The 25506-nt window shown below is 72.1% G+C and overlaps 2 protein-coding genes across 2 annotated transcripts; one reads left to right on the forward strand and one right to left on the reverse strand.

The window, feature by feature from the left end:
- Nucleotides 1–6061: 6061 nt before the first annotated feature.
- THRA (thyroid hormone receptor alpha) lies at nucleotides 6062–14337 on the forward strand. The gene is made up of 8 exons (XM_049800598.1): nucleotides 6062–6259; nucleotides 7684–7745; nucleotides 9209–9309; nucleotides 9397–9544; nucleotides 9764–9969; nucleotides 10382–10528; nucleotides 10633–10891; nucleotides 12101–14337. Exons 1-8 carry the CDS (start codon nucleotides 6207–6209, stop codon nucleotides 12349–12351), a joined length of 1227 nt encoding a protein of 408 aa, XP_049656555.1. The 5' UTR covers nucleotides 6062–6206; the 3' UTR covers nucleotides 12352–14337.
- A 768-nt stretch (nucleotides 14338–15105) lies between these two features.
- On the reverse strand, nucleotides 15106–21106 carry NR1D1 (nuclear receptor subfamily 1 group D member 1). Its single transcript, XM_049800587.1, is given in 10 exon segments — nucleotides 15106–15707; nucleotides 15808–16018; nucleotides 16669–17103; nucleotides 17105–17245; nucleotides 17247–17288; nucleotides 17290–17456; nucleotides 17821–17965; nucleotides 18048–18136; nucleotides 18229–18564; nucleotides 20852–21106. Coding segments are annotated over 10 exon segments (1794 nt in total). The 5' UTR covers nucleotides 20880–21106; the 3' UTR covers nucleotides 15106–15507.
- Between the last annotated feature and the right edge of the window lie 4400 nt (nucleotides 21107–25506).

Consider the following 25506-nt stretch of genomic DNA (forward strand, 5'->3'; position numbering starts at 1 on the left):
CCGTGCACGGCGGGCAGCTCCCCCGCCCGCCCGTAGCGCCGTGGCCCCCCGGCCCCGCGTCTGCTGCGTGGCCGTGGCGTGGCGGGGGCCCGTGGGCCCGGGCCGTGGCGGCGGCGTGGCTCTGCGGTGACGGGTGCGGGGCCGCGCCGTGGGCAGGTCGCGGGGCCGTGCCGTGGACAGGCCGTGGCCCTATCGCGGGGCGGGGGGGTGGCGGTGGTGGTGGGTGCGTGGGGGGGCCGTGGCCGTGCCCCGTGGCCGTCCCCGCCCGCTCCCGGCAGCGGCGGCAGGAATGCCTGCGATTTTTTTTGATTTTTTTTTTTTTTTTTAATTTTTTTTTTTATTATTATTTTTTTTCTGCGCCGGGAGCAGAGCGCGGGGAGGGGGGACGGGGGGGGCGGTTCGGCCGCTCCCGGTTGGGGCGGGGGCAACGGGGAACGTCCCCGGGTGGGGTGTGTGTGGGGGGGTCCGGCCCCGCACCCCCGGGCTGCCCCCGCCGAGCGGGGTGCGGGGCGTGGCGGGGGGTCCCCTCCCCACGGGGGGGGGGGGGGCGCGGACCGCCGCTTTCTCCCCCCTCCCCAACCCCGGGAGGGGGCCGGATCCTGCCCGGGGTGCGGCGGTCCCGGTGCCACCGGCGGGGCGCGGGCTGCGCTCCCGGCCGGGCTCTGGTGCGTCGTGTGTCCCCCCCCCCCGCCCCGTGCGAAGCGGGGAAACTGAGGCAGGGCAGCCGCGGCCAAGGTCACCCCGGGACCGGCCGGCCTTGCCGTGGGTCTCCGGTTCGACGTCCCCCGCCGGCCCGGCCGAGGCGGCGGCCCCGCGCCGACCTTCAGCCGCGGCCGCCGCCGTGACCCCCGGGACCGCGGGGCTGACACCGCCGGCACCGGCCGCGGGGGGGGGGCCGGGGCTGCGCCTCACCCCGCCTGACCCCCGTCGGCACCGGGGACCCCCGGGGCTCCGGCGGGGCGGGGAGACGGGGGGACCGGGGCCGGCGTGAGGCGCTGGCAAGCCCCGGTGGAACCGGTTTGGGGGGGGGGGGGGGGCTCCCCCGCCCGGGGGTCTTGGCGCAGGGTGGGGGCGCGGCGCATCCCCCATCCGTGCGGCTGCGTGTGTTTGTGTCCCCCCCCCCGCAATGCTGGCTCGGGCCAGCGGTGGGGGTGTGGGGTGTCCCGGGCGGTGGTCCCCGTCTGACATCGCCCCCCCCCCCCCCCCGGTCGCGGCCGTGACCTTCGCGGGACCGCGGCGTGGCAGCCCCGCGGGCGGGGGTCCGGGGAGGGGAGGAACGGACGGTAAGGACCGGGCACTCCCGGGGCTCTGCGGATAGGGGTGGGGGGGTGCTGCGCCCGCACCCCCAAGCCCCGTCCCATCCTGGGGGGGGGGCGGCGGCTCCAGGAAGCCCCCCCCCCCCCCCCCCCGCCAGCTCCGCTCCCCGCCCCGCCGCGCACTTTCCCGGGACAGCGAGCGCGGCTGCCGGCAAAGCCTGGAGCAGCCACCGGGCCGGGCCGGGGGTCGCAGCCCGCGGGCCCCCCCCCCCTCCCCACCAACTCCCCCCCCCCCCCCTCCCCCGGCCCCGCCGGACCCCGCGCAGCCGCCGGTGGGCGGTGGAGCGCGGGGGCGGGGCCGGACGCCTGGGTCCCCTTCCAGGCGGCGGGGGGGGGACGGGGGGGGAGCAGGAGGAGGAGGAGGAGGGGGGGGGGGGGGATGCGGTGAAGGCGAAGGCGGGCGCGGGCAGGACGCCCGGGGCCCCGCGCAGGCTGGATGCAGGCGGGGGGGGGGGGGGCGCGGCGGGGGCCGGGACCCCCCGGGGCGGTGCCGCAGGGAGGTGACCCCGTCACTGCGGACCCTCGGTAGGGCAGGGTCCGGTGGTCGCGGGGACCGTCCCCCGTGTCCCATCCTCGACTGGGATGGAGACCCCCGGACAGGCTCGGTGCCGGTTCCCATGTCCCGCCGTCGGTGCTGACCCCGGGCGCTTTGTGGCCAGGTGACGGCCGCGTCCCCCCCGCCGTGAGTGGGGCCCCCGGGGAGAGAACCCAGCACCCCCCCGCCGCGTCCCGGTGCACGTGAACTGGAGCCCCCGATTTAGAAACATCCCCATCCCCGTGCCAAGCTCCAAGCGCTGAGAATAGCTCCCCGGCGTCCCGGCACAGCCTCCCCAGGGACGGGGGCACCCCGTGGGGCTCGGGACCCGCAGCCACCCCAGCGAGCTGAGACCGTGGGCACTCGGCACAGGCCAGGTGCCCGGGGGGGCCCCGCTGGGCATCCTTTGTGGCAAGGAGGAGCGGGGGGCGCAGGGATCCGGTCGCGTCCTGCCGCGCTGGCACGGGGGGCACGGTGCTGGGGGAAGTGGCACCGTGGCTCTTCCTCTGCCGAGCAGCTCCCCGCCGGCGGCCCCACCAGGATGGGGAAACCGAGGCATGGCTGAAAGCAGCAGAGCAGGGTGGGGGGGAGTGGAGCCGGGGCCTCTGCCTCGTCCCGGCCGCACGCTTGGGTGCTGCGGCAAGTAGTGACCGGCGTGGCCTCGGTTGGGCTTAACGGCACCAAGAGTCCCTTGGGGTTCACGGTGGCTGCGGGGCCAGGCAGGGGTCGGGGTCGTGGCGCAGGTCTCCGCAGCGGCGATCCAGGACCCGTCGGAAGCGCAAGGCCGTGGCGGCCTGCATGTGCCCGGTCAGTGCCGGGGCAGGTCACCGTCCCCGTGGCCGCCTGCCCTCGCTCAGGTGGTGGTTTCCCTGAGCCGCCGAGCCACGGGGAGGACGCGGACCCGCGCTCGGCCAGCCCGTACCGTGGCACGGCCCGGACCCCGCGTGCGCGGGGAGCGGGCACCACGCGGGTCCCCCGTGGCACGGGGTGGGCTGCCCTGATGTCAGGCCCATGGCATCCCCCGCGCTCGGGCTGCCCAGCTGCTGCACATGCCTGGGATTCCTGCAGCCTCCCGGCACGCCAGCCCCGCCACGCACTGCCATGCGTGCCCCGCGGCACCGGGCACCCTGTGGCGCTAGGCACCGCGTGGCACTGGGCATAGGGTGCCACGCAACCGGCAGAGGTGTGGGGTGAGCATATGGCACCGGGCGAAGACACGTGCGCGGCACCGGGCGCAGCAGCACACATGGGCCACCGGCGTGTGCCGGGTGCCGCCAGCCGTGCCACGGCAGGTGCTCCCGCGCTTGGCCACGCTCCCACGGCACTGTCCTGCCAGCCGGCGCAGCCAGGGTTTCTCTGGCTGGGGCAGAGCGGTGCTGCCCCGGTGTCTGCCGTGCCGCTGCCTGTACAGCCGGGCATCGCGTGCCGGTGTCCGGCGAGCGTGGGGCTGGCGGGTCTGCCCGCGGCGCCCTGCCCCCAGCCCGCGCTAATCACGCTAATTGGCACCCTGGCTAAAGCGCTTAGGCCCTCACCTCCCTGACCCAGCTGGCAGCTGGGCGGGGGGAGGGGGCTCCCGGGACCCCCGGAGTCCATCTGTCCTGGGGGGGCAGGGACACCGACGGGTGTCCCCGCGGGGCCTCCCCAGTACCCGGCCCCGGTGTCTGGCTGCATGGAGGCGGCCGGTGCCTTTGTGGAGGGCTGTCCCCCAGGCTGTGGTCCCCGTCCCAGGGGGGTCCCCGGGGGTGGCGTCCCTGGGGAGCGGGGTGCTGGGTGCCCCCCGCGGGGTGAGGTGGCTCCCGCCGGCGGCCCAGCCCTGGACTTTGCCCCCAGGTTGTTTTCCGTCGCCTGCAACCACCCGACTCAGCAGAAACGCTCCCCTGGGCGTGGGGCTGGGGCTGGGGGGGGTGCAGGGTGGGGGCCCCCGCCGGCTGCCTCCCTGCTCCCACCCAGCCCCGCACCTGGTTGGGGAGGCGCAGGTCGGGGTGCCGCCTGGCACGGGGAGCAGTGCGGGGGACTGAGACCCGACTGCGCTCATCGCACGTGTCCCGCAGGAGGAGGAGAGCCGCCTCCCGTGTCTGTCTGTCTGTCTGTCTGGGCCGCCCCAGCGCGCCCAGGATTCCTCGAGCGCCGGTTCCTGGAGCACCATCGCGGGCTCGGCCGGGCGCTGGGTGCCGGCGATCCCCGGGGGTGTCGGCGGGGGCCGACGGGGACGCTCGCTGGCGCGGGCGAGCCCCGACTTAGCGGCGCTCAGCCCTGGCTTTACCCTAAGCCCCTCTAATTCGATACCGCTCGCCGGCCAGGCCGCCCCGGCGGGGAAACTGAGGCAGCGGCGGCCGAGCTCACTGCGTCGCCGTGTTTTGGAGCGCCCTGCGTCCCGGCCCGTGCCAGCTTCGCCATGGTGGCGATGCGCCCCGGCCTCACACGTGCACCGAGCGGGGTCGGGGCTCTGCTGGCACGCGGGGTCCCGGGGGAAGGGGGGGTGGGGGGCGGCGGGGGGGCCGGTGCCCGGCGGGGCCGCACAGCCCTGGCGCGCTGCCAGTGCCTATACTTGGAAGTCTCCGCGCGCGCCATTCCCATATGGAACAAACATTTGCTGCAGCCCCCGGCCGCGCCGCCCCAGCTCTATAGGTACTGCTGGCGGCCGGCCCCAAAGCCTGGCCTGGAGCTGTGGTGAGGAGCCCCGGCCCCCCCCGAGCTCCCCGAGGCGGGGAGAGGACCGGAGGGTTGGTGGGGTGCCCTGCGGTGCCTCGGTTTCCCCGCAGAGGCAGGGACGGGCGATGGACCCCCACCCCGGGGCACGTGCCTGGGGGTCCACGGAGACCCCTCGTGCGAACCCCGCCCCGTGCGTCGCACGCACCCATGGGTGGGGTGTCGAAGTGCGCCCGTGGGTGCAGCATCCCTCGCCCCCATCCCGATGCTGCCCGGGCATCCCCAGCTGGAGGGGGGCCAGGGGGCCGGACCGGGGCACCCCACGGCGTGGGGGTGCCGGGGCGGGGGGGGGGTGTGTGTGTGTGGGGGGATGGCCGGGCGCAGCCGAGCCCCGGCCGCTGCGTTTTAAATCCGCCGGAGGAATTTCTGCCGCGGCCAAGACAAACGTGACCTACTTTCTGCCTGTCCCCGCACGGAGCGGAGGAGCCCGAGGGCCGGGCACAGCGCCCGGCACAGCCCCACGCCCCCCCCCGGCGCGGCCTGGGGGCCCCCCGCACCCCCACGCACCCCTGTGCCGGAGAGGGTCAACGGCGGTTCACGGGGGGTGCTTGCAGGCGGGCCCCCCCCGGTCCCGCTGGGGTGCTGCGGGTGTTGCAGGGTGGGTGCTGGGCACCCATGGGGACGTGGAATCTGGGGGGGGGGGGTGGTGTGTCTGCCGGGGTCCTGCTTTGGTTTCCCCATCACGGGGGTTTGCAGCGGGGGGGGGGGGCAGGGGGTGCCCCCGGTGCTGCCCACGCCCCGGCCCCACGGTGCCGTGTCTTTGCCGCAGGAGAGCTCGCAGAGGAAGGATCGCCCAGGCCCCCCCCACGGCCCCCCCCGGCGCCCCCTACCCCGTAAGTCTCCCCCCCCCCCCGGGGGAGGGGGGGGCACGCATGTGGCGAATGCATCGGGGCTCAGCCTGGGCCCCTGGCGCAGCGTCTGGGGGGGCCGCCCCCAAGGCTCCCCCCACCGCTTGGGGGGGGCCCCCCCAGCCCTGTCACCCTTGCGTGTGCCTGTCCTTCCCCGCCCGCTCGCACAGCCCTGCACACCCACGCACGCTCTTGCACACCCACCCGTGCACGCTCTCGCGCACCTGGGCACGCTCACACGCCCTGCACGGTCTCGCGCAGCCTCGCACCCCCGTGCACGCTCTTGCACACCCGTGCACGCCGTCGCGCACCCCGCACGCTCTCGCCCAGCCCCGCGTGCCGTTGCACGCACCCTGCAGGGCCTGGCTCCCTCCACGTGTTCTTGCACGTCCCTCGTGCTCTCGCCCAGCCCTGCGCGCTCTGCGCGCCGTCGCACGCTCCGCACGGCCTTGCACACCCTTCACGCTCTCAACCCAGCTCTGCTCGCTCCTGCACGCTCTCGCACGCTCCACGTGTTCCCGCAGCCCTCGCGCGCTCTCACCCAGCCCCACGTTGCGGTGCGAGCTCCCAGGGGGGCCGCCCAGGTCTGCAGCCCTCGGCCCCCCCTCACCGGGGGTCCGGCTTCAGCCACGGTTTTGTCTCGGCAGGGTCCGGCCAGGGATGCTGCGTGGAGCTGAGCACTGAAGCGGGCGCCATGGGGCGCGCGTCGTAGCCCCCCGCCGTGGCCCCCCCGCGCGTGGCACCGGTGGCGGAGCCCACTCGGTCGGTGCTGAGCGCTCCTTGATGGAATTGCGGTGAATGGAACAGAAGCCCAGCACCCTGGACCCGCTGTCGGAGCCAGAGGACACCCGGTGAGCCCCCGCCCCGTGCCCCTGCCGGCGCTGCTGCCGCAGCCCCCTCGTCGCGTTGTCCCTCGTGTCCCCGCGCCCTGCGCGCGCCGATGCCCTGCGTCCCGCTCCCCGTGCGTCCCTGCGTGGCCGCGTCCACGTCTGTGCCCTGCGTGGCCCCGTGCCCTGCGCATCCTCGCTTGTCCCCAAGTGTCCCCGTGCCCAGCGTGTCCCCGTGCCCGACATGTCCCCGGGCGTCCCCGCGTGGCCCTGTAGGTGTCCATGCCCCACGCGTCCCCATGTCCCAGGTGCCCCGCGTGTCCCCGTGCCCCGCGTGTCCCCGTGCCCCGCGTGGCCGTGTAGGTGTCCGTGCGCCACGCGTCCCCGTGCGTCCCCATGTCCCAGGTGTCCCACGCGTCCCCGTGCCCCACGCGTCCCCGTGCGTCCCCACCTCCCAGGTGTCCCCGTGCCCCTGTGTGTCCCGTGTGTCCCCGTTCCCCGCGTTCCCCCCTTGTGCCCCGGGTGTCCCCCACGCGTGCCCATGCCCGTCTGTCGTCCCCCACTCGTGCCCGTGCCCCCGCGGGGACCTCTCCCAGCCGCTCCCTTCCCCGGCCGGGGCCCCTCGGGCCACCCTGTCCCGGGGCTATTTCGGGAGGGCCACCCGCTCTCACGTGCCCCGGGGGGAGCCAGCCCCGGGGTCACCTTGGGCTGGAACCCGGGACCCCCCCGCGCCGGACCCCGGGGTGGGGGTGGGGGTGGGTGGGTGGGAGCTGAGGGGTCTCCCCTGGGTGCGGGACCCCCCCCCCCCCCCTTCCCCAGCCCGACCCGCAGGTGCCCATCCCCGTGGCGTCGGACCCCCCCCCCCCCGGCCCGGCCGTGCCAGGCGGCTCCGCCAATGGGCCGGTGCCGTGCGGGCGAGGCGCGGACCCCCGCCGCCCGCCATTGGCTGAGCCCCTCTGATGTCACTTCCCCGCTGAGCCAAAAGGACATTTTGTCTTTGACTGTAAATGAGCCCCTCCCCCACCCTCCCCTCCCCCAGCCCTTCCCTGCCCCTCCCCCACCCCCTTCCCTTCCCCTCCCCCACCAGACACCCTTTCCCTTCCCTTCCCCCCTTCCCTCTCCCCCTTCCCCCCCCATGTGTCCCCCCCCCCCCCCGACCCAGCCCCGGCTCAGCCCCCCCCGGGCGATGCCGTGTCCTGGGTCGGGGGTCCCCAGGGGTGTCGTGTCCCGTGTCCCACCCACCCCCCCCACACACACACACCCGTGGGTCCGTGTCCTGGCACCCCAGTGCCGTGACCCCACACGTGGCATCGCCCCTGCCCCCCCTCCCGGGACCCCCGGGTGAGGGGTGCCCACCGCCTCCCAGCTGTGGGTGGGGGACCGGGGTGCGGGGTGGGGGGGGGGAGGGGGGCCGGGGGGTTCGGTCCCAGCCCGGCCCCCTCCCACAGGTGGCTGGATGGCAAGCGCAAAAGAAAGAGCAGCCAATGTTTGGTGAAGAGCAGCATGTCAGGTACGGGCTCCCCCCGCCCCCCCCCCGGCACTGCCGGGCACCCCCACCGGGTTCCGTGGGCACCACGCGTCCTGCCTGCATCCCACCGGCACCCCGCGTCCCTGCCGGGCACCCCAGGGTTCCCCGGGAACGCCACGTCCCTGCTGGGTCCCCCAGGGTGCCCCAGACAACCCATTCTCCTGGCCCCCCCCTCAGCACCCCACATCCCTGCTGGGTCCCACTGGGTCCCCCCCGGGCACTCCATGTCCCTGCTGGGCACCCCTGGGGTCCCCTGGGCACCCCACGTCCTCACGGGGTTCCACAGGCACCATGCGATCTGCCGGGCACCCCAGGGTGCCCCGGGAACCCCACATCCCTGTTGGGTCCCCCAGGGTCCCCTGGCCACCCCACTCCCCTGGCCACTTCCCCCCCCCCCCCCCAGCACCCCACATCCTTGCAGGGTCCCACGGGCACCCCACGTTTCTGCTGGACACCCCACGTCCTCACAGAGTTCCGCAGGCACCACGCATCTTGCCTGCATCCCACGGGCACCCCACGTCCCTGCCGGGCACCCCAGGGTCCCCCGGGAACCCCATTCTCCTGCCCCCCACCCCAGCACCCCACATCCCTGCCGGGTCCCACAGGGTCCCCAGCACCCCACCGGGACCCCGAGCACCCCGTGTCCCCGTGGGGTGCCCGTTCCCCTCCCGCACCCCGTGGCCGCGGGTCGGGCCGGGGCGGTGCTATCGGGACCAGCAGCACCCTGGGGTGGGAGATAAGGGGGGCCCGGCCGGGCGCTGCCCCCCCCAGCCCTGCCCCATTCCCCAGCGGGGAGCGGCCGGCGCCGACGGGATCCTGCCGGGCGGGAGGAGGGGCCGCTGGAGGGACCCAGGCGTCCGGCTCCCAGCCCATCCCCCCCCCCCAGCACCCCTCCCTGCTCTGGGTGGGGGGCGAAGGACCCCGGGTCCCCCCACATCTGGCACCCACAGTGCGCCAGGGTGGGCTCTCGGGGCCCCCACGCCTGGGTTCGCTCCATCCCGGGGGGACGGGGGGATGCCGGGGTGCCGGGGATGCTGCCCATTCATGGTGGGTGCTCCGTGCCTCAGTTTCCCCGTGAGGCTGGTGATGGGGGGGGGGGGGGGGGGCGGTGTTGGGGGGGCTGGTCCCCGGGGCTGCCAGGCTGGGGGATCCCGGACAATAGCGGGGACAGTGGGCCATTGTGTGCCGGGGGAACGGGGACACCCCCCCGCAGCCGGCTGGGGAGCCAGATAATGGGAGCTTTATTGCTGCGGGGGGCTCAGGCAGCTCCCCCCCAGCCACCCCCTCAGCTTTTAACCCTTCCGGTGCTGGGGCTGCCCGCAGCAGGGTGGGGGGCGGTGGCGGGGCCGGGGGCAGATGCTGCCACAGGGGGAAACTGAGGCACGGGTTGGGGGGGTCACGGCAGCGGGGCGTGCCGGGGGTCCCTGACGCGCGGTGCCCCTCAGGGTACATCCCTAGTTACCTGGACAAAGATGAACAGTGCGTGGTGTGCGGGGATAAAGCCACCGGCTACCACTACCGCTGCATCACCTGCGAGGGCTGCAAGGTGAGAGGGCGGGGGGTGGGTGGGCAGGGGGTGGGCAGGGGGGCTGACCGGGGCTCACCCCATCGTATCCCACCCCGCTGTCCCCAGGGCTTTTTCCGTCGGACCATCCAGAAGAACCTGCACCCCACCTACTCCTGCAAGTACGATGGCTGCTGCGTCATCGACAAGATCACCCGCAACCAGTGCCAGCTCTGCCGCTTCAAGAAGTGCATCTCCGTGGGCATGGCCATGGACCGTGAGTGCTGGGGGGGGGGCACCCGCCGGTGCGGTGGGGATGGGTTGGGGTCCTGGCACGGCCAGCAGCGCCGTGGGGCGGGGTGCTTGGTGCAGCTGCAGGAGCAGGTTGGGGTGCCGGGCATGGGGGGGGCCACGCTGCAGCCGCGGGGTCAGGATGCACAGCACAACGAGGCGGGGGTCTGGGGGGTGCCAGCTGACGGGGGGGGGCTCCCGGCAGTGGTGCTGGATGACTCGAAGCGGGTAGCGAAGCGGAAGCTGATCGAGGAGAACCGGGAGCGGCGGCGGAAGGAGGAGATGATCAAGTCGCTGCAGCATCGCCCCAACCCCAGTGCGGAGGAGTGGGAGCTGATCCACGTGGTGACGGAGGCCCACCGCAGCACCAACGCCCAGGGCAGCCACTGGAAGCAGAAGCGGAAATTCCTGGTGAGGGCATGGGGCATGGGGGGAAGCCGCCACCGCCCCGGACCCCCTCCCTGGCCTGTCTCAGCTGAGCCCCTGCACGCTCGGTGCACGCATGGCAGGCAGTGCTCAGGGTGCCCCTGCACCGGGGGGGGGGGGGGGGCGGTCAGAGCCGGGGGTTTGGGATGTCGCCCGGTGTCCTTGAGCTCGTCACCCCCAGAAGGGTTAAGGGGTGAGCGGTGACCGAAGGGGACAGCTGTGCCCTGCAGGGGTGGCCCTGGCCCTGGCCCCGGCGCTGGCACACAGCTCCCTCTCCTGGCTGCTGCCCTGCACCCAGCTCTGCCTCGGTTTCCCCCGCCACAATGGGGGTCCTGGGCAGGGGGACAGACACACAAGGTCACACCGCACCCCCCAACCCCACCATCTGTCCCCACAGCCCGAGGACATCGGCCAGTCACCCATGGCCTCCATGCCCGATGGGGACAAAGTCGACCTGGAGGCATTCAGCGAGTTTACAAAAATCATCACCCCGGCCATCACCCGCGTGGTCGACTTTGCCAAAAAACTACCCATGTTTTCGGAGGTAAAGGGGGGACCGGTGTGGGGGGGCGCTGGGGCCGGGGCTGCAACAATTCCACCACCGCCCCCCCCCCCACCACCGCTAACGCCGTCTCTCCCCCCCCCCAGCTGCCTTGCGAAGACCAGATCATCCTGCTGAAGGGCTGCTGCATGGAGATCATGTCGCTGCGGGCGGCCGTGCGCTACGACCCCGAGAGCGAGACGCTGACGCTCAGCGGGGAGATGGCCGTCAAGCGGGAGCAGCTCAAGAACGGCGGCCTCGGCGTCGTCTCCGATGCCATCTTCGACCTGGGCAAGTCCCTCTCTGCCTTCAACCTGGACGACACCGAGGTGGCCCTGCTCCAGGCCGTGCTGCTCATGTCCTCAGGTAGCGGCATCGGCGTCGGCCCCCGGGGCTGGTGAGGGGGGGAATGGGGTGGGCACCCCAATGCCTGGAGCCCCCAATGTCCTAGAGGTGTGTTGGGTGGGCACCCTGATGCCCGAAGCCCCCAGCATCTTAGGGATGCAAGAGGTGGGCACACTGCTGCCCAGAGCCCCCAGCATCCTGGAGTGGGCACCCTGGGGAAACTGTGCCCCGCTGGCTTTGGGGGGGCATATGGGGTGGGCAGCCCAGTGCCCTGGGGTGCATCGGGGTTGGGCACCTTGATGCTGTGAGTCTTTGGTGGTGGGCACGGCTGGGAGCTCCCAGGGTGGGCACTGAAATGCCCGCTGCCCTGGGAGCTGGGGGTGCATGGGATGGGCACCCAAACGCCCCTGGGGAGCTTTGCCAGGCTGTGCTGGAGGAAAGTGGGGTGAGCACCCTAATTCCCAGCGCCCTGGGGAGCCGTGCCAGGCTCTATGGAGTGGGGGGGGGGGGGGGCGGGGGGGGGGATATGGGGTGAGTAACCTAATGCCCAGAGCACTGGGGAGCTGTGCCAGGCTGGAAGGTGTGCAAGGGGGGGGCACCCTAATCCCCAGTGTCACAGCAGCTGGGGGGTGGAAGGGGTGGGCACCCCAATCCCTAGTGCTGCAGCTGGGGGGTGCAAGGGTTGAGCACCCTAATCCCTAAAGGTGCAGCCTGGGGGTGCAAGGGGTGGGCACCCCAATCCCTAGTGCTGCAGCCAGGGGGTGCAAGGGGTGGGCACCCCAATCCCTAGTGCTGCAGCTGGGGGGTGCAAGGGTTGAGCACCCTAATCCCTAAAGGTGCAGCCTGGGGGTGCAAGGGGTGGGCACCCCAATCCCTAGTGCTGCAGCCGGGGGGTGCAAGGGGTGGGCACCCCAATCCCTAGTGCTGCAGCCGGGGGGTGCAAGGGTTGAGCACCCTAATCCCTAATGGTGCAGCCTGGGGGTGCAAGGGGTGGGCACCCCAATGCCTAGTGCTGCAGCTGGGGATGCAAGGGGTGAGCACCCCAATCCCCAGCACCCAGCAGCAGGAGGCGCGTGGGGTGAGCACCTCGATGTCCTAGGGAGCCGCGCCAGGCTGAAGGGTGTTTACGGGGCGGGCACCCCAACACCAAGGTGGGGGGGGTACATGGGGCATGCAGCCTTGCGGGAGGACGAACCCCCTCCCTGGACGCCCGCCTCCCTGTGCCCGCAGACCGGACGGGGCTGATCTGCGTGGAGAAGATCGAGAAGTGCCAGGAGACGTACCTGCTGGCCTTCGAGCACTACATCAACTACCGCAAACACAACATTCCCCACTTCTGGCCCAAGCTGCTGATGAAGGTGACGGATCTGCGGATGATCGGCGCCTGCCACGCCAGCCGCTTCCTGCACATGAAGGTGGAGTGTCCCACCGAGCTCTTCCCCCCCCTCTTCCTCGAGGTCTTCGAGGACCAGGAGGTGTAGGGCTGCCACCCCCTTTCCCCCCCCCCGTGCCCCCCCCACTCCCGCTCCGCCCCCCCCCCCCCCTTCGCCCCCCAAATTTTTCTTATCCCTGCCCCCCTCCTCCCAGGGGTGAGGGCGGGGGGATGCTGCGCCCAGGGTGGGGGTCCCACCGTGCCCCCCACGGCTGCCACCCCCCGCCGCCCCCCCGCGCCCCAGGACTTGACGAATTTTGTTTGTTTGCACAGGGAAGGGCCCCGATGGTCGAGCGTTTCCTTTATTGTCCTTCTCTTCTTAGATTATTATTTTTTAAGCATTTATTTCCCTCCCTGAGAGGCTAAAATATTAAACTAACTGCACTTTGGAAGGAGAGGAGAGGAGGAGGAGGAGGAGGAGGAAGAGCAGAGCAGAGGAGAGGAGAGGAGGGGGCTCTGGGCTGCACAGGGAGAGGCTGCCCCGGCCGGGGGGGCCACGGCCACATGCACTTTTGGCCGGGCAGCGGCGTGGGGGCCGGGGAGGGGGGGGGGGGGGGGGAAGAACCCCCCCCCCCCCATAGTGGCGTGGGGGGCATGGGGGGCACAGCGGTGGTGCGGGGGACCCCAGCCCATAGGGGCGCAGGGCTAGTGGACACCCCCCCCCCCCAGCCCACTGGCCTCTGGATCTGCCCCGGCTGGGGTGGCCCCCCCACCCCGCACACATGTCGTCCCCCCCCAGATTCGGGGCCAGATTCGGGGCTTTGGTTTTCTCTGTCTTTTTTTGGGCTGAGAGGAGATGATTTTGTGCCAAGCGCCAGTGGATGCTGGGCGCTGCGGGACGCCGGGGGGGGGGCCGTGGGGACCCGCTGCGGCCGCCCCCCCACACCCCCACCTTTTCCGTTGTCCTTTTTCTGTTGTTTTTTCCCCTCGTCCTCGTGGGTTTATTTGTCGTGTCCGTCAGGAGTTGCAATGGCCCCAGAGGCGCCGGCGGGGGGGGGCAGCGGGTGCCCCCCGGGACCCCGCACAGCCCCCACTGCACTACTGCCCCGGCCCCCTGGCAGCAGCACTTTGGGGGGGCTGCACCCCCCAACTGCCCCCCCTGCTCTGGGGGGGGCCAGGCTGTGGCGGGGGCCGGCAGGGTGCCGGGGGGGGGCAGGGGTCCTGGCTCGGCGGGGGGCAGGGCTGCAGCGGGGGCACCCGGGAATGGTTTTATCACCTTTTTCCCCCCCAATTTAGGTTTGTGAATTTTTTCTTACCTCAGGCGGAGGCCGAGGGGGGGCGCGGGCCGGGGGGCGGCCGGCGAGGCAGGCAGCCTGCCGGGGCCCACCTAAGCTAATATATATATATATATATAAATATATATAAAATATATAATTTTTGTAATTAAAAAAAAAAAATCTTTTTACGGGTCGTTTAAAAGCAGAAATCCCAACACGAGACACTTCCCCCCTCCCACCCTGGGCACAGGGGGCCAGGCCGGGCTCCCCACCACACCCTGGCCCCCCGCCACGGGGGTCGTGTCTGGGGACCCTGCCAGACCCCCTGCAGCCGGGTCGGGGGCGGGTGCAGTGGGGCCATGGCGTGGCAGGGCCGTGGCACCCATGGGTGCCCTCACGGCCGGGTGGGGGGGTGTCACGGTGCCCTCGGCCCCTCGCAACAAGGCCAGCTTTGCTCTTGGTGCAAAATGTCTTAAAACTCTCACCCCCGGTGTCCGGCACGGGGTGGGGGGGGGGGGGTCCCGGTGTGGCCCCCAACAAACACGGCTGCACTGGCACCGGCCGCGGGTTGTGCAATAGGAGCTGGTGCCGGGAAACACTAACGCCCGCGCTGTGGGGGGGGCACAGGGTTTGGGGATTCCCCCCCCCCCGCCACCGGCAGCACCGGCCCCCACCGCCCGCGGTCACGCTGAGCCCTGCCCTGCGCGCGCCGTCCAGCGCCGGCCTTAACACGTGCCTTCGGGCCGCGGGCAGGGGCCGCGGCCCCCACGGCACGGCGGCCGGGCGATGCCCGTGCCGTGCGACGCCGGCGTGACGGCCACGCGTGCCGGAGCGACGCCCGCGCGATGGCCGCGCAACGCCGGTGCGGCGGTTGTGCCGGTGCCGTGGCCGTTCCGTGGCCGCGCGATGCCCGTGCGTTCCCGTGCACGGTCCATGAGATGCCGCACGCTGCCCGCCCGCGTGGCAGGGCAGAGCTGTCGCGGGATGTGTCTTAAGCAGCAAAACGTGACCCCCGTGTAGCCGGGTGGGGGCCCCCCCCGGGCGGCAGCACGGTGCCCTGGGGCGGCTCGTCCTGGGGGGGCACAGCCCGGCCCCCCGCCCCGCTGGCCAGCATGCCCTCGCCCTCGCACTCCCCCCGCGCCGCTCCTTCTCGTCTCCGTCTCGCGTCGCCATCGCACGTCCAGCGTCGGCCCCGGCTTTGCCGGGGGGGCAGAACCGGTGCCCCCCTGCTCCCCCCCCCCCCCCCGCCACCTCCCCCGGGCCATCCCCGTCCCCGTGTCCCCCGTCCCCCCCAAGCACATACCTCATGGCTCCCGGAGCTGCCCCTGCTTGGGGCCGCGTCGAGCCCAGCCGGGCTCGGCACGGCTCGGCATGCCCCGGCATGGCTTGGCACAGCCCGGCGCGGGGTCCCCCTACTATGCATGGTGCCGCGGTGGCGGCGGGGGCCGCGGCCGGCGTCGCTGAATGTAGGGCGCGGGACGGGGGGGGCCGCTGAGCTCCGTGACAATCACAGTCTGTGACGTGCGATTTTAAACCCTTTTGTGTTTTGGTCAGGATTTTAAAGAAAGATATTTTTATGGTAATTGTTGCTGGTCTATTTTACTATATATTTATGTAATAAATATATGATGAAAAAAAAAAAAAAAACCACCAACCAAACCCAACCAAACCCACCCACACAGCTCGGCTGGATCCGGCCTCTGCTTTCCACCGCTGGCTGCCGGAGTGGGGGGGCTGGGGCGGGGGAACCCCCCTGGCGCTGCCAGCGGAGCTGTGGGGCAGATGCCCAACTGGAGTGGGGGGAGGGGGGTGTGCTGGCATCCCAGCACCCACCTGGGGAGTGCAGCCCCCCGGGAGTCCAGCGGGTGCCGTGGGGTTTGTGCTGCCCCTTGGGGGGGGCTCGTGTGTCATCTCATCCCCCCCCCGGCTGCGGTGCTATGTACAAGGGTGGTGGGTGCGTGGGGGGGTCCCTGGGGTCCGTGGGGGCCCTACTGGGCATCGATGCGGAAGGAGAGCAGCTTTTCGGAGTGGAGGTTGTTGAGGGTGCGCAGGTCCGGCAGCTTCAGCAGCAGCTTGGTGAACCGCGACGTCTCCGCCGGGTGCGTCTTCAGCACGAGGGCGCGCAGGGCGCGGATCAGCGTCTCCTGCAACTGCTCCACGGACGCCGTGTCCTCCATGCCGGAGCGGTCTGCGGGGACGAGGCGTCACCAGGCGGGCAGTGACACCCACCCCCCCCCCCCCCGGCCCTGCACCCGAACGCGCCCTCCCCGCATCGCCCCGGCTCCCACCTGCCGAGACCAGGACGACGGCGGTGAAGAGCCCCAGCTCCTCGTCGGTGAGGTCGAGGGCGCTGAGCTTCTCGCTGAACTCGAACATGGAGCTGAGCAGGTCGCCCATGCCCATGCCCCACAGCTCCTCCAGGCTGTACTTCGTCCGGCTCATGAACGTCACCGTCTGCTCCTTCACGTCGAACAGCGAGGCGAAGCGAACCATCAGCACCTGCGGCACACGCGGCGTCAGCGGGACGGGCTTAACCGTGCCGCACCGGCGGGCATCCTGCAACGCTGTGGGCTACCATGCAATGCCACGGTCCGTGCCGTGGCTCCCACGCTGTGGGCTACCGTGCCGTGGGCACCGTACGATGCCGTGCTCTGTGCCACAGCTCCATGCTATGGGGCACCGTGCAATGCCACGGGGCACTATGCCGGTCCATGGGCGCTGTGCCAGGCTGTGGAGCATCATGCAATGCCGTGGGGCATCGCACAATGGCACGGGACTCCACACCACGCTCTGGGGCGCTGTGCCCATGCCGTGGGGCTCCACGCCAGTCCACGGGGCACCGTGCGATGCCGTTAGGCTCCGTGCCTCTCCATGGAGCGCCATGCAATGCCGTGAGGCACCGTATAATGGCATGGGACTCCATGCCATGCTCTGGGGCACCGTGCAGTGCTTTTGGGGTACTGTGCCCATGCCATGGGGCTCCGTGCCAGCCCATGGGGCACCGAGCGATGCCGTTAGTCTCCACGCCTGTCCGTGGAGCACCATGCAATGCCATGGGGCAGCGCGCCAGGCCACGGAGCACTATGCGGTGCCGTGGGACTTCATGCAATCCGTGCCCTCCGTCAAGCCCTCGCTGTCCCGGGACGTACCTCGAAGGTGCCGGCTTTGAGCAGGGTGACCTGGTCATGCTGGGAGAGGGCCTGGAAGCCGGGAATGTGCTTGGCGAACTCGACCACCTCGCGGACGGCAGGGGTGAAGCTGAGGGAGAAATCCTCCCAGATCTCCTGCACCGAGCGCCCGCTGCGGCCGGGCAGGTGGCTGTTCATGGGGCAGGCCTGCGGGCGACGGCACGGCTCAGCCCGGCGCCGCGGGGCTCCCCCGGCCCCGCCGCCACGGCACGGACAAGGCGATTAGTGCGATTAGCGGCTAAAAATACCCGGGAGAGGGAGCGGGAGCCCCCGGGCGCTCACCGGCAGGACGTCCTTGGTGCCACGGGGCCAGGGGCAGCCCCGCGCCGGGGACTCGGGGTAAGCGGGGGGGCAGAGCCGGGGCTCGGGGGGGCCGGGAGCCCAGGCGGGGGGCGCGTCCCAGCGCAGGAGGCCGTTCTCGCAGGCCGGGGGGGGGTCCCAGCTTGTCGTGCGCGTAGACGAAGATCTCCTTGTGGGCCTTGGCCACCTGCGCGATGACGTCCTCGGTGGCCCCCCCGGGGCTGGGCGAGCGGGGGGGGCGTCAGCTGCTGGGGGAACTGGGAGAAGCAGGTGGGGGGGGGCGAGCGGCGGGGGACAGGGGGGCGGCGCACGGCCCCCACCCGGCGCTGGACCCTCGCCGGGACCGGGCATCATCCCCGGTGGGGCGCTGCCCATGCCGCTCATGGCGCTCTGCATCTCCGCCAGCATCCGCTGCTTCTCCCGCTTGGGGATGCGCCCGAAGCGCACCGCTGAGGGGGACATCGGCGTTAGTGGGCAACCCGGGCACGCCGACACCCCCCCACCCCAACCCTGCGCGATGGGGGACCGGGGGCTGCCGGGAACGCGGCTGCATCCTTACGGCCCGGCTTGGAGGGGACGCATCCCTGGAGGACGTGGAAGGGGGCACACGTCCCGCGGGGCACGCGGGGCACAACAGTGCGGGCAGGGGGACCCGATGCTGGAGGGGACATACAGCCCTGACCATGGGGGGGGACCCATCCCGGGAGGGGGACATGCAGCCCTGGGCACCGGGGGTCGCACCCCGGAGGGGATGTACAGCACCAAACAAACATGGGGTCCCCGGTTCTGGGGTGCCGCCGGGGCTGAGCTCACCATCACGGGACATGCCGACCAGCAGGCACTTCTTGAAGCGGCACTGCTGGCAGCGGTTGCGGTTGATGCGGACGATGGAGCAGTTCTCGTTCTTGAGGCACTTCTTGTACTGGATGTTCTGCTGGATGCTGCGGCGGAAGAAGCCCTGCGGGGCGGGGGGGGGTGTCACTCAGGACCCCCCCCAGCACGGCAGGGGCTCTGTGCCACCCCAGCCCCAGCCCCAGTACCTTGCAGCCCTCGCAGGCGTGGACACCGTAGTGGAAGCCGGAGGCAACATCCCCGCAGACCTTGCAGAGCAGCACCATCCCGTTCAGCTCTGCAGAGGGACGGGGGTGAGCGGGGCCCCAGGGTACCCACCATGACATGGGGATGAGGACCACCCGCCACCCCCCCACCCACCCCACTCACTGGTAACGGTGCTGCCGGCTTTGCTGGGCGAGCTGCGGCGTCGCTCATCCATGGGGACCTGCTGCACGCCGGGGAAGTTCACCGAGGAGCCGTACGATGAGGAGGAGGAGGAGGAGGAGGAGGAGGATGAAGGGGAGCCATCCTCACGGGGGGCCAGCGAGCCCCCACCGTAGGCGCGGGAGTCCTGGAGGGAGCCGGTGGGTGACGGGGGAAAGTAGGTGGGGAAGGGCTGGGAGCCCGACTGGGAGCTGCCGTTGGAGCTGTCGCTGCAGAGCGAGACGGGGCTGGTGCGGTTGGGCGAGGTGCCGCTGGAGCCCACGTAGCTGATCACGCCGCCTGCGGGCAGAGCAGCAGGGCCACACATGCACCGAGCTGCACCGGGCTCAGCCTCTCCCGGCCCAGAGGGGACCTCAAAAAGTAGATCGCAGCCCCGGGGGGGGTGGGTGGGGGGGTCCCCAGGGAAGCACCCCGGATGCATCCCCGCTCCGTAGGCATCCTGCTGCACCGTGGTCCCACGTGTGCCGCCCTCCCTGAGTCAGGCAGGGTGCCTGCCAGCTGCCACGAGTGCCGGCCCCACGTGGGACGGGGACAGCCGGGTTGCCCAGGTGCGTGCCGACTGGGAACACGGGCACAGCGCCCCGGAAGCGTCCGTGGGAGGAATGCGGGCCGAGAATCCGTCAGAACTGTAACCGGGAGGTCACGGCAGTTACAGCCACCGGCTCCGGCCCCGTGCCCGTGGCACAGCCCAGCTCCCAGCCCCACAGATCCAGAAGGACCCCACGGCAAAGCCCCCCCGCGTGGCACCGCTGGGGGGTACAGCGCAGCCCCCTCAGCTGGAGGGGATGCAGCCCCACCGCAGGGCTGCATTAAAGGGCAGAGGCTGTGGAGGATCTCCGTGGGAGAAATCCACAAAGGTGGGGACCAGCGCCGGTGCTGTGCCCACAGCCAGCCCTGGCAGAGGTCACAGCCTCCCCCCCCCATTCATTCCCCCCTGCCCCCCCCCCCCCCCCACCACCACGCACAGGGCAGGGGCAGCAGCACCGGGACACGGCTCCGGCTGAGTCGGGGACACGTGGAGGGCGACGTTGGGGACACACGGGATCGCCGGGGCCATGTGTCTCCCGCCGCACACGGTGCCGCTGGCACGGATGCCACGAGCCGGAGCCAGCCTGCCACCACCAGCCACCCCCCCACACCGAGCCACCTCTGAAGGGGGTCACCGAATTGGGGACAGTAGGTCCCATACCACCACCCCCCCAAAAAACTGCAGCTCCTGGGCCCCCCCTCAGCTGCTGGGACACCAAAATACTGGGGGGGATTCCCTTCCCCAAAGCCCCGGGACCCCCCCTTTGGGGGGGTCCCGGGGCTTTGGGGAAGGGAATCCCCCCCCAAGGGGCTGCACCAGGACAGAGGGGTCATTCCTGACCCCGCAGCACCACGACCCCCTGGGGACCCCCCCCAAAAGCAGCCGCTCCGCAGCTTCCCCCCCCCCCCCCTCCCCGCCAGCTCAGGCGGCCTCACGCCGCCGCCCCACGTGCTCGAGCCGCACGTGGCCTCCCGCGGTCCCGCCCCTTCACGCTTTGCCCCGCCCCCTCTCATCCCATTGGCCTATCGCGACGGCCCGCCCTTTCCCGTTGCCCCGGAGACAGCCCCAACCCCGCCCTCCCCTTCCCGCGTTGGAAAGGGCGAGTGGAACGCGGCGTCCCCGCTTCCGGGTGTGACGTCACGGCGAGAGGAGGGGGGGGCAGAGATGATGTCATGAGGCGACCAATGGGCGGGGGCGGGGCGGGGCTGCGGGGAAAACAAACTCCGCACGTGGCAGCGGCGGGGAGGGGGACACGTGCCGGCGGGGGGGGGGGGGGGGGGGGGCACCGCCTCCGTTCGTGTGTGTCGTTTCCCCCACACACACTCCCCGCTCCTCCCGGTGCGCGTCCCCGCGCGGGTCCCCCCGGCACGCGAGGCTCCGCCTCCGCCGCCCACGGGCTGCCCGGTCCCCGCTGCCCCGGTCCCGGCGCTCTCCCCTTCGGTCCCGGTGTTCGGGCGGCCCCGGTGCGCCGATCCCGGTTTTCAGCCTTCCTACAGCCTCACCCCCCCCCCCCCCCACACACACACCCCCCTCCGTGTCCAGCGCACCCCGGCGTTCGGGACTCCCCGGTCCCGGTCTCCGTCCCTCCCGCCCCGGCGACCGGAGCGAGCCGGTGCCGGCGTTCAGGTCGTCCCGGTCGTGCGAGCCGTCCCGGTGGCGACGCGCATCCCTCCCTCCCGGGGACGCCCCGGCCCCGCTGCCCGATCCTTACCCCGCTATGCAGGACCGCCCGGTCCCGGTAGGAAGCAGCCCCGTTCCGGGATTCGGTCCCGGTGCGCATCCTGCCCGCCGGGGTGTGCGGGACACCCCCCCGGGTCCCGGTGTCCGGCCCCCGCCGATTCGCGGTCTCAGCGCGCAGCCCCTCGCCGCGGTCCCGCTGCACCGACCCCGACTCCCGTCCGGTTCTCGGGACCGCTCCCGGTGCCGGTGCCCGTACGCTCCCGGCGCGCACGCCCGCGGGCGAGAAGCGGAACCGGGGAGGGGGGAGGGATGGGGAGAGGGTCGGGGGGGCGGTGGTCGCTCCGGCGGGGCACTGACCTGTGCTGCCGGTCTCGGGGGCGGCCATCCTCGGGGCGGGGAGCGGGGTCGGGGCCGGGGGGAGGGGGGGGCGGTTGTCCCGGGAGCGCCCGTCCCGGCTCCGCCGAGCCTCCCGCAGCCGAAGAGGCGGGGAGGGGTGTCGGGGCGGGGGGCGGTGGTAGTGGCGGTGTGGGGGCTGGGGGGGCGGGCGAGGGAGCCGAGGCGAGGGGAGCCGCGCCGAGCCGTGCCGCGCCGCCGCCCGGCAAGGGCTGTTGTGCGCCCGCCGCCCGCCCCGCCGCCCGCCCGGCACCGGCCGCGGCTGCGCACTGGGCCGCACGCGGCGCCGCCGCCTCCCCCATGTGATTCCCGGGGAGAGCCTCGTGCCCCAGTGACACACTTTCCGCCGGCGGCCCCGGCCCCGCGCCGTGACAACGGGGAGCACCCCCACCCCCCCCCCCCCCCCCCCGCCCGGGCACGACGGGGGGGACCCCCCGCAGCGGGACCGTCTGTTCAGCCCGCGGGGACCGGCACCGGCACCGGGACCCGGACCGGCACCGGGACCGGCCGCTGCGGCGGGGACACCGGGGTGCAGCACTTGGCACTCCTGTCGCACTGCACGGCACCGGCGCTGGGGACGCGGGGGGGACGCTCGCCACCCCGCACTGCGTGGTGCCCGCACGGGGAACACCCCAGCACGGCACCGGCCCCTGCGGCGGGGACACCGGGGTGCAGCACTTGGCACCCTTGGCACCCTCCATGGCACTGTCCCCTGCGCTGGGGACACCTGGGTGCAGCACTTGGCACCCTTGGCACCTTGCACGGCACTGTCCCCTGCGCTGGAGACACCCAGGCGCAGCACTGGCACCCTCGTCACCCTCCACGGCACTGTCCCCTGTGCTGGGGACACCTGGGTGCAGCACTTGGCACCCCCATCACCTTGTACAGCACTGTCCCCTGCACTGGGGACACTGGGGGACACCTGTCAGCCTACCCAGCATGGTCCCCGCACAGAGAACGCCCAACCACGGCACCGTCCCCTGCGCTGGGGACACCCGGGTGCAGCACTTGGAACCACTGTCACCTTGCATGGCACCGTCCCCTGCACCAGGGAGACCCAGGCGCAGCACTTGGCACTGTCCCCTGGGGACAGCTGGGCACCCATGTTACCCAGTACAGCATGGTCCCTGCACTGGGAACACACAGGTGTCCCTGTCACCTCACATGGCACCGTCCCCTGCGCTGGGGACACCCAGGTGCAGTGTGACACCAGCACCGCAGGACCCCCCCGCACCAGGGATGCCTGTGCACGGCGCAGCAGCGGCCCAGCCCCCGGCACAGCCCCAGCACACAGCACAGCGCGGCACAGCCGGACCCCTGCCCAACTGGCCAAGGCCAGCTCCCTGCTGCGCCCCCCCCCCCCCTGCCATCCATGCCCCCCCTGTCCAGCCCCTGCCTGTCCCCAGTGCCACCGGGGCAACTCGCTGCCCGTGGCGGGTGCCCGGTGTGGCACGTGCCTGGCAGCCGCAGCCCAGCTTGGCCCCGCTCCCGGCTGCCGCAGGGGCTGCAGCGAGGTGCCGTACCCGGTGCCGTGGTGCCAGGATGGAGCCACTGAGCAGATTTGGGTCGCGGTGCTGGGGCCAGCCCAGCACGGCGGCGCTGGGGTCTCTGTGGATGCTCATGGCCCTGGGCAGGGAGGGTTTCAGGGGTGCCAGCACCCTCCTGGGTGCCACGTGCCGGCTGCTGCCCTGGCCCCCAGCCAGGAGAAGGTGCAGAGCACGGATGTGCCAGCGCCGGGAAATCCTCGGAGCTAATCCCACGGGAGGGGAGGCCTCGGGCACCCTGCCTGTGCTGGGAGCCTGTGGGGCGCCCGGGGGGACACCGGAGCTCTCTGCCCCAAGGAACCCCTGGTGCCAGCGCCGGCGGGTGCGTGAGGCTGCTCCTTGGCTGCGGGCCCCCAGGGACACCTGCTGGGTGCTGGGGCTGCTCCCAGTTTGCGGAGCACCCTGCGGCACTGGGGCGGTGGGGACACCCCGTCACCCCGCAGGAATTGTCCTTGCCCTGAGTCACCGGGCGGTTGCGCGGTGCCGTGGCCACGCTGCAGCCGGCACCTCCGGCGGGGAGAAACCCCGGCAGCTTCCAGAAGGATGTGTGGCGCCAGGCTGGCATGGGGGCCAGCGGACCCGGGGAGATGCCGGCCCCAGAGCCGGGGGGCCCTTGCTGCCCCATCCCTGCTCCCAGCGGCGCAACCATGCTCGGCCGTGCCCTGGTTGCCCCGAGCGTGCAGGTGCCACGAACCCCATGCGGCGCCTCGTTCCCCTCCTGGCACGTTCCTGGGCCGCGGCAATTAGCCGTGACTCAGCCACTCATCTCGGTTCAGAAAACAACCCTGCGCACGGCGCTGTGGCACACGGCACGGAGCCGGCCCTGTACAGGGATCCTCGGCCGGACCTGGCTGCTCAGCTCCCCCGGGGGTCCCCAGGATGGTTGAGGGGCTGGGAGGGACGAGATAAATCCCATGGGGTCCCATCATGGGGTCCCGCTGTGGGGTCCCACCATGGGGTCCCGCTGTGGGGCTGGGACCCCGGCGCAGCAGGTCGGTGTGAGGGTGCTGTGAGCAAGGCCCCCAGCCTGGGTGCAGCCGGGACATCCCGGCAGCAGGACGGGAGGTGGCGGCCAGGGACAATCCGTGGGCAGCAAGGCTGGGGCGACGGGGCCACCAAAGCCGCCGGGATGGCGGGGTGCTACGGCTGGGCGCGTGCCTGCTGCGCCCTGCGCCGGACCCTCGGCAGTCCTGTGGCCGAGCTGTCCCGAGGACCCTCCCAGAGACCGGACCTGTGCCCTGGGGGGGGCTCCCCGCGGGTCCCCGTGCACCCCAACATGGCAGTGCCCATGCCAACCAGTCCGTGGCACAGATGGGGCACCTCAGCCCACCCTCTCTGATTGTCACGTGCCGCCACGCTCAGGGACCAGGTGAGCCCTGCTTGGCAGCAGCGGGGGGGCGCGTGTGCCCGTGCCCCCTCCCGTGCCATGCCCCCCCCCCCCCCCCCAAGCTGCACCCCCTCTGCCATCCCCGGCCTCCCACTGCCTCGTCCACCCAGAGGGTCTGGCTCCGGCCCCCTCCCCTGCAGCAAGCACCCCGCTGCTCCCCAGGGACAAGGAGGCAGCTGAAGAATCGTCTCCCGGTGCCAGGGAGTGGGCGCGAGGGCCGGCGGCCGCGTGCCCCGGTGCCCGGGTTGCCGGCGGTGCCGTGCGGCTGTGCCACGTGACTGTGCGCTCCGCTTGCCGGTGAACGCCTGCGTGCAGAGGGATTTATTTTTACTCCAGGCTGGCTGGGTTGTTTACCTTGTTGTACCTTTTCCAGGAAAAGAGGGGGGGTGTCTCTGCCAGGGACGGGGGTTTCTTCCTGCCTGTCACCCCCTGTACAAGCTGGGCACTGGGGGTCTGGCAGGGTGCAGACCCCCCCCAGCACTGCAGCCTCGGCACCCACCCGTGTTCGGACGCACTCCAAACCCACTGTGGGGCTGCAGGATCCCTGTGGGGTTCAGGATGCCATCCTGTGCCATCCTGTGCCTCAGTTTCCCCAGCCGTAGGTGTGATGCTGCGGGAGGGGCAACCAGAGCTCTGGGGGTCTCACCCCGCTTGCGGGGTCCCGCACACTCGAGCCCCCCTTTTGTCCCCACAGGGTCCCGCTGACGGCAGCGGGTGGGAGGGCAGGAGCCCTGGTGCCGCTGCGGGGTGCCAGGCAGGGCTGGGTGCTCGGGGTTTTGGGGTGTTTTCCTGCCATGCAGCAGCAGATCCGCGGCTGAAAAGCAGAGCGCAGCCCTGGCTCGTCCCCACGGCTCTTGGCTGGGGCTGACAGCTCTGCGCTGCCAGGACTCGCCTTTCCCCTCCCCGCGGAAAGGGAAAAAAAATCAGGTAAACAAGGCAGGCCTGGCCCGGGGAGGGAAGGCGGGGGCACCCCACGGCAGGCAGGGGCACCCCAACAGCACCCCGGCACCGGGGGATGAGGCAGACGTGGGTTAGGGGGCAGAGACCCCCGGAGGTGCAGGGTCTGGGGATTCAGGATGCAGGGGTGCAGGGAGGAGCCGGATCTGGGGGTGCAGGGACCCCGGGGCAGGATCTGGGGGTGCAGGGGTGCACATATCCGTGGAGGTGCAGGATTTAGGGGTGCAGCCGGGTGGGTGCATGGACCCGGGGATCCAGGAATGGTGCAGGGTGCCCAGGGGGGTGCAGGATCTGGGGGTGCAGGGACCCCAGGAGGGTGCAGGGACACAGAGATCAGGAGGACGCTGGGATATGGGGGTGCAGAAGGGGGGGCAGGGGCCCTGGGAGAGGGGGGCACCCCAGTGTGTTCACCGTATGGGGTGGCCTGGGACACCCCCACACGAGGAGCAGCTGGGGTGGGTGGGGGGGACCCCCGTGGCCCCTGCCTGCAGGGTGGGGCTGCGGCAGCGCTGGCCCCCCCCTCGCCCGCACCCCTCCCAGCCGCGGCCCCATAAATCTCACGCGCTGATGTTTGTGTTCTCGTTGCAGCACCACGGCCCCGGATCCCTGAGCCACCGAGGGAAAGGGGGGGCACGGGCAGCGCCGGGGCCACAGGGGCTCCTTCAGCCTCACGGACCCCCCCCCCACCCTGGGCACGAATGATGGGGAACCCGCGCCCCTTTCCCACGCCT

The sequence above is a fragment of the Accipiter gentilis genome, chromosome 5 (genome assembly GCF_929443795.1).
Source record: "Accipiter gentilis chromosome 5, bAccGen1.1, whole genome shotgun sequence".
Taxonomy (NCBI): domain Eukaryota; kingdom Metazoa; phylum Chordata; class Aves; order Accipitriformes; family Accipitridae; genus Astur; species Astur gentilis.